The sequence below is a fragment of the Orycteropus afer genome, unplaced genomic scaffold, assembly GCF_000298275.1.
Source record: "Orycteropus afer afer isolate SDZICR_OR568_19922 unplaced genomic scaffold, OryAfe1.0 scaffold00014, whole genome shotgun sequence".
Classification (NCBI taxonomy): Eukaryota; Metazoa; Chordata; class Mammalia; order Tubulidentata; family Orycteropodidae; genus Orycteropus; species Orycteropus afer.
This window is the reverse complement of record NW_006921601.1, coordinates 16,076,657-16,091,663: the sequence shown is the minus strand read 5'-3', so window position 1 is coordinate 16,091,663 and position 15,007 is coordinate 16,076,657. Positions and strand designations below refer to the sequence as shown.

The following is a 15,007-nucleotide window of genomic DNA, read 5'->3' as shown; positions in this document are numbered from 1 at the left end:
GTTATTCAAACAGAAGAAGGATATACTATATGGCTTAAAATTGAGAAGGATGTGTGTCAATGTTGTATCCTTTCACCATGATTATTCAATCTGTATACTGAGTGATGAATCTGAGAAGCTAGACCAGCAGAAGAATGCAGCGTCAGGATTGGAGGAAGACTCATTAACATCCTGCAATATGTAGATAACACAATCTTGATTGCTAAAAATGAAGATGACTTGAAGCACTTAGTGATGAAGATCAAAGATTACAGCCTTCAGTATGGATTATACTTCAACATAAAGAAATAAAAATCCTCCCAATTGGATTGGTAAGCAACATCACAATAAATGGAGAAAAGATTGCAGTTGTCAAGGATTTCATTTTACTTAGATTCACAGTCAACACTCAAGGAGGAAATCAGACCTCGTATTGCACTAGGCAAAGGTGCTGCAAAAGATCTCTTTAAAGTGTTAAGGAGCAAAGATGTCATTTTGAACATTAAGGTGCACTTGACCCAAGCCATGGTATTTTCAGTTGCCTCATATGCATGTGAAAGCTGGACAATGAATAAGGAAGACCAAAGAAGAGTTGATGAAATGCAGTGTTGGTGTAGAATACAGAAAATACCATGGACTGCCAGAAGAATGAACAAATCTATCCTGGAAGAAGTACAACCGGAATGCTCCTTAGAAGCAAGAATGGCCAGACTTCACTTTCTGTACTTTGATCATGTTGTCAGAAGAGAGCAGACCCTGGAGAAGGATATTATGCTTGGTAAAATAGAGGGTCAGAGAGAAAGGGGAAGACCTTCAATGAGATGGATTGAGATAGTTGCTGCAGCAGTGCCTTCAAGCATAGCTGTGATTATGAGGATGGTGTAGGACTGGGTAGTGTTTTGTTCTTTTGTACATAGGGTCCCTGTGAGGTGGAGCTGACTTGACAGCACCTACCAACAAGAACAACATACTTGCTTTATCACCCATTTATCCATATGCCAACCCTGTACCTCTCAGTTAACTCATTTTTTTTATGTATTTCAAAATGAATTGTAGACACTAGTACTTTCTGTATTTGTTTATAGTTTTTTTCTTTTGACATTAAGTTTACATAAAATTAAGTGTACAGATCTTAAGTGTACATTGTGCTTCAGTTTTGTAGTCTACCACATAAGGGAAAAATTTGAAACAGCTTCTCAGTGAAATACTTCAGAAATTCAACTACAGTTATAAAAAGGAATTGCAAGGCAATATTCCAGTAAAGTCTTCTATGTATACGTCTTCATGTCTTTCATACTAATAATTGTTTCATTTAGTGTAATCTCAGCACTGGGATTTTCATTTGTGTTGATTTAATTTGAAATCACTTTGGATTTTTCTCTGCCTCCTTTCATAAAGCATTTATTGAGCCTGTATTGTAGACAGGCACCATGATAAAGACCAGGGATGTGAATATAGACTGTTGTTTTCTAGATATTCAAGCTAGCCATATCACAAACTAGATTAGGTTAGTAATAGAAACTATTTTATTGCATGCTTATGCTCAAGGCCAGTGATAAGCACTTTTAATTGCATTATTTAATTATTTAATCTTTATATTAATTTAAGAGATACATACCTTTTTAATTCTGAAACGTTAGACAATTAAGGCATGAGAATTTTACTTGCCCAAAGGCATTCAGCTTTTTGGATCAAGGTGATATGACTCCAGAGCCCACATTAAAATCTGAATCATATTAATTGGAAGCAGAAACTGTGCCCTCTGTTATACAGTAGATAATTAACACTTTAATTGGTCACATACAGTTTTACAAGGTAACCTTGATCAAAATCAAGTGTTTGTCTTAAATGTTGATGATGTTGTTAAGTGCCGGCGAGTCGGACCGACTCATAGCGACCCCTCCTTGGGTTTTCGAGGCGGTATCACTACGGAAGTAGATTGCCCAACTTAATAGAGGAGAGTGAATTTCTATAAACTGATCTATGAGAAGGTTTTAAAATGAACTTTCTTCTAGTTCAATAAATACAGGTCATCTGTTTAAAAAAAGGAAAATTTCAGTATTATAACTATTGATATAATTGCAGATAATCAGAATAGAAAGAAGAGTGATCAAAACTATTTGATGAAATCAGCCATAAAGTAGCCTTTACGTGGAATATTACATCTTATTATTGCTGTTAACACTTATTTTTATTATTCTAGTCTTTTACATTATAATATTTTAATATTCCTAGAATAATACAGTCCCATAATCAATTTTTCATATGATATTATGATAAAGCAAAGTGCCTTGGTTTTATTGATTAAGTATCAAATGCTTTTATTGCTAATTAGCTTTTGAGCAATTTAACAATACTAAAAGATAGAAACTATTTTTATTTGTTGTTTACATAACTGTAAACCTTTGAAAATATGTGACTAGCACTTAAATCATTTCAATCCAAGAGTTCTTCCAGAAGTACCATTGGTTAATGACAGTTATTGGGATAGCTGAAATAAAAGCTTCTTGGGCCCATTTACTATGCTACTTCTTCTCTTAGGTTAAGGGATAGGATAAAGTCATGTGTAGCTAAACACTTCCTTTAGTACATTAACGTATAAGGTGTTTTAAAAGTGTTTTATCCCTGCAGTGTTCATATGAGGTTGATTGCAAACAAATTCATTTATTTGTGTTTATAAAATCTAATTGAGTGTTTTGTTTATTTTTATGTGTAGGTGTTGCTGTTTTGGAAGCTAGAAGAAAGAAGTAGATTTGAGGAAGAGAGATTTGGTCTTTTAAGTGAATATGGCTCAGATATCCAGTAGCAACAGATTTAAACAATGTTCCTCTTCACATCTGGAACCAACAAGAGCAAAAGATGTGGACAGAGAAGAAGCATTACAGATGGAGGCAGAGGCTTTAGCAAAACTGCAAAAAGATAGACAAGTGCCTGATAATCAGAGAGGCTTTGAGGTGTCAAGCAGCACTAGACAAAAAGCACAAGTTCAAAACAAACAGGATTATGATCTCATGGTTTTTCCTGAATCAGATTCCCAAAAAAGAGCAGTAGATATTGATGTAGAAAAACTTACCCAAGCTGAACTTGAGAAATTATTGTTGGATGACAGTTTTGAAACTAAGAGGACACCTGTATTGCCAGTTACTCCTGTTCTGAGCCCTTCATTTTCAGCACAGTTATATCTTAGACCTACTATTCAGAGAGGACAGTGGCCACCTGGATTATCTGGGCCTTCCGCTTACACTTTACCTTCTTTTTATCCCTCAACTTATAATAAACAGGCTGCTTTCCAGAATGGTGTCAATCCAAGAATGCCTACTTTTCCATCTACAGAACCCATATATTTAAGTCTTCCAGTACAATCTCCGTATTTTTCATATCCTTTGACACCTACCACAACCTTTCATCCACAAGGAAGCTTACCCATTTATCGCCCAGTAGTCAGTCCTGACATGGCAAAACTATTTGACAAAATAGCTAGTACATCAGAATTTTTGAAAAATGGAAAAGCAAGGACTGATTTGGAAATAACAAATTCAAAAGCTACAGTCAGCAATCTGCAGTTATCTACAAAGTCTGATGATATCAGTAAATTTGACTGGTTAGACTTAGATCCTCTAAGTAAGCCTAAGATAGACAATGTAGAAATATTAGACCAGGAAGAAGAAAAAAATGTTCCAGGTTTGCTAGCAGAGGATCCGTGGGATGCTGTTCTTCTTGAAGAGAGATCACCAGCAAGTTGTCATCTTGAAAGAAAGGTGAATGGAAAATCCCTTTCTGGGGCAACTGTTACACGAAGCCAGTCTTTAAATATTCGAACAACTCACCTTATAAAAGTCCAGGGCCAAATATCTCAGGTACAGTTGTTTCTTTTTTCTTTTTTTTTTTTTTTAATGAACTTCTTAAACTTAGTCATGTAATACAGAGTCCAGTATGTGTGTCCATAATTTATTAGGAAAAAATACTTTTCATTTTGAATCTTGTTTTCTATGCTCCCATGTGTGTGTGATTCTTAGATTATATGGTAAAGGATGAAATGTTTTGAGGCTAATTAAATTGTTTGCTATTAATAATAATCTTTTCTAGGATCCTGTAGCCATGAGAGGCATTTAAGATAATTTTTATTTGTCTCTCCTTGTCTCCTCATTATACATAGTCTCTTCTTTCTCATCTTTTTTATTTTTCAGGGCAAACAAATTTTCAATTTACCTCCATTATAGAAATCCTTATGCATGTTGTTTTTGAAAAAATAACCCCAGAAAGAAGGGAGAATAGTCTGTTAAAGGGCTTTCCTTAAACAACTGTAGTCAGTTAAAGGGCTTTTCCTTAAACAACAAAGGTGAACAATAAAACAATAAATTTGTCTGGCAAAATTAGTTAAGGGGTGAGTAGGTCAGGATGTTTTCCTTTAGAAGAGTGGCAGTAGGGCTTAGACTTCTTCCTTCCCAACATAGTTTAACATTGCAGATTTGTATTTTCTCTTGTATCTGTTTTATATACTATGTCTGTGGATCCTGTAATATTTAGGCTTCATTTTCATATTAGTGTGAACTGTATTATTCAGCCAGTTAGGTCAACATCTAGCTAATACTTCGGCCTTGAGGGTTTCATAGATAAAAATCAACATAAATCTAATCCCCAAAATATGAGAATTAATTACATCCCCACTATTTCACTTCTCAACCATCTCTGACAGCAGCCACCCACATGATACTTTCTCTCTCTAACCTGGTACTAGGTTAGATCTCACAGATTAAGAGCAACCTGTTCTCCAGACTCTCGAATAGGCATATCCGAGTCACAAGCTTGGGACTCTACTCAATACCCATACTTCTGACCTGCTGGCTGCAAATTCAGGGTTTTCCCACTATCTCTTCAGGATGCACTTGGAAGCTTGGTGCCTTCCCTTGGCTCCCTCACTTATACCTGCTGGCTCCCACTACTCCTTTGGGTTTGATAATTTACTTGAACAAAACTTACAAAACTCAAAGTAAGTAGTATACTTACAGTTAGAAATTTATTATAGCAGAAAAGGATAAGAACAAAATGACATGTAGAACAAGGTCTGAGACAGTTCCCAATGTGAAGTTTCTATGTCCCAAAAAGGATGCACTACCCTCCCATGTGTATTAATGTCTTTTCACCAGCCAGGAAGCTCTTAGAGCTTCCATATTCAGATCTTTTACTGGGTTTGTTGCATGTGCATAATCCTCATTGCATATGGATGGTTGAATTATGTTCCCTTCCCTCCCTGAGGCCAGCTGATACCAGACCACAAGGTGGTTCTGGCTTTGTCAGCCCCTTACTTATTAGCACAAATCTGCAGGTATAGTCTTTAGGCCTAGATAACAAAAAATACCTTAATTAGGAATTTCCAAAGATTCTCTCTCAGGAATCAGGAAACCAAGGCCAAGTTGCTATATCATTTCAGTTTGCATAAATATACTCTGACTAAAATGTTTTGTGAAATTGTATTATCCTTACCAAGTGATGCATTCTGTTGTTTGCTGTTTCATTTTATTTCCATTTTTAAAAATGTTGGTCATAGGCAAAATACAGCTTCCACTACCCTGAGACAAGAAAAACTAGTTGGTGCCTGGGTACCACTACCAACTACTTGGATTAGGATCACAGTAAAGGGTCCTGGTCAGAGTAGGAGGAAAAAAATGTAGAACAAAATTCAAAATTATAAAAAAGACTAGACTTAGTAGTCTGATAAAGACCAGTGTAACCCCTGAAACTAACTCCCTTAGACACCCTTCAAGCCAGGAATTGAACCCATCCCCTGAGATTAGCTGTCAGCCAAATAATAGAAAGACCTATAAAGTGAATAATAACACTATTATTCAGGGAGGAAGGTACTTCTCAGTACAGTCAACTACACAAGACCAAAAGGGCAACATTTGCCCAAAAACAAAGCTGAGAAGACCAGAAGGGTCAGGAAAGAGGGACAAAAAGAAACTGGGAATGAGGGAAGAAGGTGAGAAGAGTGCTATTGTTACATTGAGGGGATTTCAACGTCATGCAACAAAATGACTATAAATTGGTTTATAGAAAACTAATTTGCTCTGTAAACTTTCACTAAATACAATTAAAAAAAAAAAAAAAAAAGTTGGTCATTACCCAGTGCATGCTTTCTTCACTCACAGCTTGAAAACTATTGACATTATGATGGGCAAATTGTAATGAGTACACTTGGTATGAATGAACAGAAAACTCTGCAGTGCAGGGCAAGATTTGACAGCAAAAGTTGGGGAAGACTTCAGGAGATTCAGTTAATAGTAAGCAGCACATTAGTCAACATTGTGATATGGGTATCAATAAAAGATTAAGCCATTTTTAAACAATCTATAGAAGTATGTTATTTAGAACAGAGATATACTTGTCCTTAGTATACTGTAGAAACAACACGGGAGATTGCATGATAGAATTTTGCAAGACCAACCACCTATTCATTGCAGGTACCTTTTTTTAAACAACATAAATGGGGACTATATATATGGACCTGGCTTGATAAAACACACAGGAATCAAATTGATTACATCTGTGGAAAGAGATAGTAGAAAAGCTCTGTATCATCAATCAGAACAAGGCCAGGAGCTGACTATGGAACAGATCATTAATTGCTCATATGCAATTTCAAGTTAAAACTGAAGAAAATTAAAACAAGCTCATGAGAGGCAAAGTATGACCTTGAGTGTATCCCACCTGAATTTAGAGACCAGCTCAATAAATTTGATGCATTGAACGCTAATGATTGAAGACCTGATGACCTGTGGGATGACATCAAGAACATCATAAATGAAGAATGCAAAAAGGTCTTTAAATTACAGGGAAGGCAGAAAAGACCAAAATGGATTCAGAAGAGACTATGAAATTTGCTGTTTGCAAAAAGGTCATGGGGACAGCATCCTCCTTTAATCTCCTCTAACTTCATAAGGGGAAGAGAGAATCACCATCAACAGTCCAAGGCTGATTTCTTATGAGGCCAGATATGCCCTCCAGCCTTTTTATCAAGTCTGGCACCAACCATCCCTCCCAGGACACTCACTGATTTTCTGCTGAATTCAATAATTTATTGCAATGGCCACGCAGAACTCTCAGACAATACTCACAACTATGAGGTTTATTTGGGAAGTAACAGGTTATAATTCAGGTTCAGGAACATACTCAGGATACAATTCTTTGATCAGAACAGTCTTCCCTCAGCCATGCCCTCAGGCATGTCTTTCTGGCTCTTGGCCTCAAGCCTGGTCTCTGCTCTGCTCAGGCAAGTGTTACAAAGCTCTTTTAGCTCTGCCACTAGGTACACCCCACTACCAGCAAGCCTTCTGCCCAAAGGCACTGAGCTTTCTCGCTCCATGGGCCAGAAAGCCCACCGCTCTGTCTTGTGCCTCTTGATTTTGCTGCCATCATCATTTCTGCTGGTCGTCTTTGCCAGTTATCTCTACTGTCTTTATGCCAGAGAGGTCCAACACAGGGATCTTGGGTCCAAGGATGCACTTCACTCCACCTGTGGCTTTTATGACTCTCTTTTTTTTTCTTCAATTTTTATTGTAATTTGGGTGAAAGTTTACAGAACAATTTCATTTTCGATACAGAAATTCATAGACATTTTGTTTCACATTGACTGCAATTGCCCACAGTGTAACAGCTCTCTTCCCACTTCCTCCTTGTAACTACCTCTTCCCTGTGTTCTTTCCTCCCATGCACTCCTGCTCCCAAAGCTATCTCCCTGTGCAAACACTGACCTGTTCTCCCATAATAGTCCACTTTATTTATTTATTTATTTATTTATTGTGCTTTGGGTGAAAGTTTACGGAGAAAATTCATTTTCCATACAGTTCATATACATTTTCTTTCATGACATTGACTGCAGTTCCCCACAGTGCAACAACTCTCTTCCCACTTCCTCCCTGTAGTTAGTGCTTCCCCGTGTCTTTCTCTCCTATGCATTCCTGCCCTCCAAGCTATCTCCCTATGCAAGCACTGCCCTTCAGTTCTCCTACGATTGATCACTCTAAGGAGTGTATCTACCTATTGTAAATGTTCAGCTCATATGCCTGTCTTTTGTTTGGCTGGAAGTCACAGCGGTCGATTCCATTCTATACATGAAGGGCAGCTAGGGGCCATAGTCTTAGGGGTTCCACCAGGCTCTATCAGACCAGCCAACCTGGTCCCTTTTTTCTTTTTATGATTGTGAGTTTTCTTCCACATTCTTCTCCCACTCTATCCAGGATCTCCTACACAGATCTCCCTCCAAGTGGTTGACAGTGCTAGCTGGGCACCATTAGTGGGAACCATAGTTCTTCTGGTCTCATAGTCATATAGGCTGAGGATCTCATGGGGTACCAGTTGCTTGGACTAATTGTTTCCATGCATCTTTTTTTTTTTAATTGTGATTTGGGTGAAAATTTACAGAGCAAATTCACTTTCCATACAGCAGTTCACATATACTTTGTCTTATGACATTGACTACAATTTACCCCGATGCAACAGCTCCCCTCCCACTTCCTTCTGATAATTACCTTTTCCCTGTGTCCATCCTTCTGTGCACTCTTGCCCTCTGAGCTGTGTCCTTGTGCATAAGCAGCCCTTCTCTCTCCCATGATTGTTCTCTTCAAGGAGTGTATCTACCTCAGGTATGTATTCAACTCATATGCCTGTCTTTTGTTTGGCTGGAAGCCACAAGAGTGGGTTCCATTCTATACCTGAAGGGCAGCTAGGGGCCATAATCTCAGTGGTTCCACCAGGCTCTATCAGACCAGCAAACCTGGTCATCTCACCCCCCTTTTTTTTCCCTCCAAACGATTTGAGTTTTATTCCACATTGTTCTTCTCTATCCAGGATCTCCTACATAGATCCCCTTCCTAGTGGTTGACAGTGGTAACCAGGCACTATCTAGTTCTTCTGGGCTCATAGTATAGGCTGCGAATCGCATGGTGGACCAGTTACTAGCACTAATTCTTTCCATGAATCTTTGGTTTTCTTCATTCTTCTTTGCTCTGGATGAGGAGAGATCCATTGTTGCATCTAGATGGTTGCTTGCAAGCTTTTAAGATCCCAGTCACTACTTGCCACAGTAGGAGGTGGAACAATGTTTTGTTTAGCATATTATGCCAATTGAGCTTGATGTCCCCTGTGACTATGGTCCCAAGCCCACAGGTCTAACTACTCGCTCCCTCTGGGAAGCTGGCTATGGCCAAGAAGTGACTACAGCCTTGTCCCTTGTCAGCTCTACTATATACCTGGGAATTCTTAACAGAACATAGCAATACACTTGTAGAAACATTGCCTGCCAACCCTATACATGGTCTTGGGCACACGTGATTGATGTATTTCTGGGTTTTCAGTTCTATTCTATTGTTCTGTGTGTCTGTTGTACCAGTACCAAGCGGTTTTGACTACTATGGCTGTATGGTTTTGAGATCCAGGAGTGTGAGACCTCCTGCTTCTTTCTTTTTCTTCAGGAGTGCTTTGCTTATCTGAAGTCTCTTTCCTTCCCATAGATAGTGTCGGTTTTTCCATATCTTTAAAGAATGTCAGTGGTATCTGGATTGGGATTTATGGTGGTTACGTTTTGTGTCAACTTGGCTGGGCCTGGTTGAGTGGCTGGGCAGCTGAATGTAGTTATTCCCCTTGGTGAGATTGGTAATTAACTCCATGGTCAAATCTATTGGAGCAGCTGAGTAGCTGCTTTGGGTATGTGCTCTACTTCCCATATATAAGAATGGTCTCCAGCTTATGGCATGCTTGAACCCTGCATGTAGCTGTGTCATCGTTCAGCAGCTTGCCATGCTCTGCCAACCTTGGGACTTTGATGGACTTGAATTAATGACCTGCTGTGTGGTTTGGTAACATCAGGACTGTGCCTTTTTACTTGTAATCCTTGGGCTTGTTAGTCTCAGCAGCCAGCAGCTGAATGAAGAAAAGCCTCTAGCTTCAGTGGGCTGGGAAGCTGAAGGCCATGGTTGAGGGGCTTTCACCCAGCCCCTAGAGCCTGGCACTTTGAACTTGGACTTAAAGCCTCTAAACTGTAGGGGAATAAACTACCGTTTGTTAAAGCCATTCCCATTTGCGGTATATTCTTGTCAGAGCAGCACTAGGTAACCAGAACAGGACTGCATTGAATGCATAGATTGCTATGGGTAGAATTGACATTTCACAATGTTCAATCTCCCTATCCATGTGCATGGTGTGTTCTTCCATTTATGTAGCTCTCTTATGGTTTGTTGAAGTAATCTTTTGTAGTTTTCTTTTTACAGGTCTTTTGTGTCCCTAGTAAGATTTATTCCCACGTGTCTTATTTTTTTGGTAGCTATTGTAAATGGTATTGATTTCCTTATTTCTTTTTCAGCAATTTCTATGCTGGTAGAGGAATCCAACTGATTTTTGTGTGTTGATCTTATATCCTGCCACTATGCTAAATCTCTCAGTTAGGTCCAGTAGTTTTTTTTTTTTTTGCTGAGTCTCTTGGGTTTTCTATGTATTAGATCATAGCATCTGCAAATACGGATAGTTGTACCTCTTCCTTACCAATATGGATGCCTTTGATTTCCTTTTCTTGCCTTATTGCCCTGGCTAGGACTTTCAATCCAGTGTTGAATAGAAATGATGATAGAGGGCACCCTTGTCGGTTTTTGCTTGCAAGGAAAATAGTTTTGTTCTCTCTCCATTGAGACTAATGTTGCCTTTTGGTTTTCTGTATGTGCCCTTTATTATATTGAGGAATGTCCCTTCTATTCCTATTTTGCTGAGAGTTTTGATCAGGAATCAGTGTTGGATTTTATCAAATGCCTTTTTTGTGTCAGTTAATATGATCATGTGGTTATTTTTCTTTGTTTGATTTATGTGATTGATGACATTGATTGTTTTTCTAATGTTGAACCATCCTTGCATACCTGATATGAACCCCACTTGGTGATAATATATTACTTTTTGGATATGTTGTTGGAGTCTATTGGCTAGGATTTTGTTGATAATCTTTGCATCTATATTCATGGGGATATTGGTAGTTTTCCTTTTGAGTGTTGTCTTTGCCTGGTTTTGGTATCAAGTTATACTTGCTTCATAAAATGAGTTTGGGAGGATTCCATTCTTTTCTATGTTCTGGAATAGTTTGAGTATAGGATTGGTGTCAGTTCTTTTCTGAACATTTGGTGGGATTCTCCAGTGAAACCATCTGGGCCACGACTTTTTTTGTTGTTGGTAATTTTTTTTTTTTTTTTTATCACCTGCTCAATTTCTTCTTTTGCTATGGGTCTGTTACTATTCCATCTCAGTCTGTGGTAGTTTAGGTAGTAAGTAGCATGTTTCTAGAAAGCTGTCCATTTCTTCCAGATTTTCAAATTTGTTGGAGTAGTTCTTCATAGCATATTGATATCCTTTTTATTTTAGTTGGTTCTGTTGTGACGTCACTCATTTCATTTATTTGTGCTATTTTTATTCTTTTCCTCTTTTTCTTTGTTTGCCAGTTAATCTTTTCAAAAAACCAACTTCTAGTCTTGTTGATTTTTTTCTATTGCCCTTCTATTTTCTGTTTCATGGATTTCTGCTCGAATCTTTATTATTTCCTTTCTTCTGGTGACTGTAGGCTTTTCTTGCTGTTCTTTTTCTAATTGTTGGAGATGTTTGTTTAAAGTGTTTATTTTGGCTCCTTCTTGTTTTGATGTGTGCATTTATTGCTATAAATTGGCCTCTGATCACTGCTTTTGCTGTGTCTCAGAGATTTTGGTATGTTGTGTTTTCATTCTCATTTGATTCAAGGGATTTTTTTAGTTCATTTTTTATTTCTTCTATTACCCAGTCGTTCTTGAGGAGGGTGTTGTTCAGTTTCAATGTGTTTGCTCTTTTTCCATTGATCTTCCTATTGTTGATTTCTCATTTGATAGCATTGTGATGTGAGAAGATGCTTTGAAGTATTTCAGTGTTTTTAAAGGTATTAAGGCTTGATTTATGGCCTAACCACGTGCACTGGAAAAGAATATATATTGTGCTGTTGTTGGGTGGTGAGGGAGCTCTGGTAGCATAGTGCCTAAGGCATTTGACTGCTAACCAGAAGGCTGGCGTTCAAACCCACCAGCCACTCCCTGGAAGGAAGGTTGGGCAATCTACTTCTGTAGTGATCCTGCCTCAGAAACCCAAGGAGGGGTCGCTATGAGTTGGATCTGACTCTGTGGCAATGTGTTTGGTTTGGTTGTTGGTGAAGTGCTCTGTAGATATCTGTAAGGTCTAGCTGGTGGATTGTGTTGTTTAGTTCTTCTGCATCTTTGTTTGGTTTCTTTCCAGTTGTTCTATCTTTCATTGAAAGTGGTGTATTATAGTCTCCCACTATGACTGTGGAGTCATCTGTTTGTCTTTTCAGTTCTGTTAACCTTTGCTTTATGTATTTTGGTGCTCTTTCATTGGGTCCGTATGTATTTATCATGGTTATATCTTCTTGTTTGATTGATCCTTAACCATTACTTACTTTTTGCTTATGCTAGTTTTTGTCTTAAAGTCACTTTTATCAGAAATTAATATTGCCACTCCTGATCTTTTTTGATTGCCATTTGTTCGAGACATCTTTTTTCAACCTTTCATTTTTAGTCTACTTTTGTCTTTGTCTCAAAGCTGTGTCTCTTGTAGATAGCATATTGATGGGTTTTGTTTTCTTATCTAGTCTGCAACTCTCTATCTTTTGAGTGGTGCATTTAATCCATTGACATCAAGGAATTTTTTAATTTCATTTTTAATTTCTTTTGTTACCAAGTCATTTCTAAGGAGGATGTTGTTTAGTTACTATGTGGTTGCTCTTTATCTGTTGATCTTCTGTTTTTGATTTCTAATTTTATAGGATTGTGATCTGAGAAGATGCTTTTCGGTATTTCAGTGTTTTTAAATTTATTGAGGCTTTGCTTTGTGTAGAGTTTTCCATGTGCTTTCAGGATTCTTTGTCTTTGGTTTTGGTAGGTTTGATGATGATATGTCTTGTGATTTTCTTTGGGTCTATCCTGTTTGGGGTTCACTGAATGGATATATTCACTGAATGGATATATTCTTGTTTTTCATAACATTTTCATAACATTAGGGAAATTCTCTTCCAACAAATCTTCTGACATTTTTCTCTCTGGTTTTATTTGTCTTTTCTTGTTTGGAATTCCAGTTACACATAGGTTATTCCTCTTGATGGTATCCCACATGAATCTTAGGCTTTCTTCATTTTGTTTTGATCTTTTTTCTGATTGATCCCTTACCAAGGTAGTATTGAGGTATTTGTCTTCAGTCTCACTAATTCTGTCTTCCATTGATTCAGTTCTACTCCTTTTCCTGTTCAATGTGTTACCTATTTCTGGAAATTTAGTGTTAATCTTCTGGATTTCTATCTGTAGATTTTATATCATTTCTAATATTTCATTTATTTTGTTATTTTGTTCTTGGATTTTCTTCTGAAATTGTTCTAGTGTTTGTCAGTGTTTTCCTTGATCTGTCTCTCAATCCTTTGAAGGTGCCTAAATAAAATTCTTAGTGCTGCTTCTTCCTTAGGGATGTGTTTTGGGTCTTTATCCTGGTCCGTTGTTTCTACTACTTTATCTTTTTTGTGTGGACTGTGATGGTCTTTTGTCTCCAAGACATTGTGACATTGTTCTGTTTATATTTAATTGGTGATTATATGTTGTTGTGATTTGCCCATGATTTTTTTTTCTTTGTTTTGATATATTTGAGGAAGCACAGTGCTGTACCCTTCTGTAGTTGGCAATACTTATACACTTACCACCTGTTTCCTGGCGGGTGTAATAGAGAATGAGAATGAGTCCATAGATCTCTATTCGCTGTTTGTGAAGAACAGTATGGGTGAGTCAGGCTCGTATTGGCTGTCATCTGTTGTTGGCCATTGATGCAGAAGCAGGTGGTGGCCCTCAGTAGGTAGGGCTGCAGGAGGTGCATGGTTGGGTTGTATGGGTGCATTTGCTATGTCACACTCAGTGGCGCCTATTCTTAGGTTCCTGGGTTTGGAGTGTTGACACTTTAAATATCCAAAATGGCCATACCACTTGCAAATATTAAAAAGGGCTGCACTCTCAGGACTGTTGAAAGTCCATAGCTCAGTTTGTCTCTCCTTATTTACTGTTTTGATTTCTAGTCATCAGCCACTACTGTAGTTGTCCTTCTAGTCCTTAGTGAGCAGGGCCGATTTTTAGCTTATTGCCCATTTCCCAACACCACTTGTGAATATTCAAACTGATTGTGCTGTCAAGATAACTGATAGTCTACAGCTCTGTTTTTCTCCTTATTCACTGTTTTCATTCAGGTTCTTCTCCTACTTGGTATTTAATCCACTTCTGTATCCTTCCTTTCAAAGCTCAAGGCTCCAGGATTATCTTCTGTGTCTGTGTCAATTGGTTTCTCTTTTCTTTGTTGAAGATGGTCTGTGTAGCTTATCTGTCTGTTCTGCCATCTTACTGGAAGTCCTGTCTGGCTCTTGTCTCTTGATGACAGTGAGATTCCCCCATACCACTTCTGCCTCTAGGAGAGCTCATTTTAAGCCCAGCTGAATGACAAAACTAACTAGTCACCATCTTAGGGTTTCATACACCTTATTTGCATGGTCTCATCCCCACAAGGGTACTATGTACCTTGTTTACATTATTCACAAGCTGTCCAATCCCCTTGGTAGGCCACAAGTATCTTATATTTACATAGTCCCACCAAGTTATTGGGTGGGAGTCACAAAAACCATGGCTAAAAGAGCCATAGCAAGTAATTTACTGTACCGCACTCTTGAACAGAAGGTAGGTAAAGTGAATGGAAGAAATGGTGAAAGAGCTAAGTAGATTTCAAAGAGCAGCTCCAAAAGACAAAAGTAAAGTATTATAATGAAGTGTGCAAAGACCTGGAATTAGAAAACCAAATGGAAGAACATGTTGATCAATTGGCATAACATACTATATAAAACATTGTTCCACCTCCTACTTTGGTGAGTAGCAACTGGGATCTTAAAAGCTAGCAAGCTGCCATCTAGATGCAACGATTGGTCTCTCTTCGTCAA

At 38.1% G+C, this 15,007-nt stretch overlaps 1 protein-coding gene across 1 annotated transcript in view; it reads left to right on the top strand.

Annotated features, from left to right (window-relative positions):
• The first annotated feature begins 2,765 nt into the window (after positions 1-2,765).
• PIK3C2A (phosphatidylinositol-4-phosphate 3-kinase catalytic subunit type 2 alpha) overlaps positions 2,766-15,007 on the top strand; it is a 107,593-nt gene continuing 95,351 nt past the window's right edge. The window contains exon 1 of the mRNA XM_007955490.2: positions 2,766-3,836. Coding sequence (XP_007953681.1) covers positions 2,766-3,836 — 1,071 coding nt within the window. The remainder of the gene's footprint in view (positions 3,837-15,007) is intronic.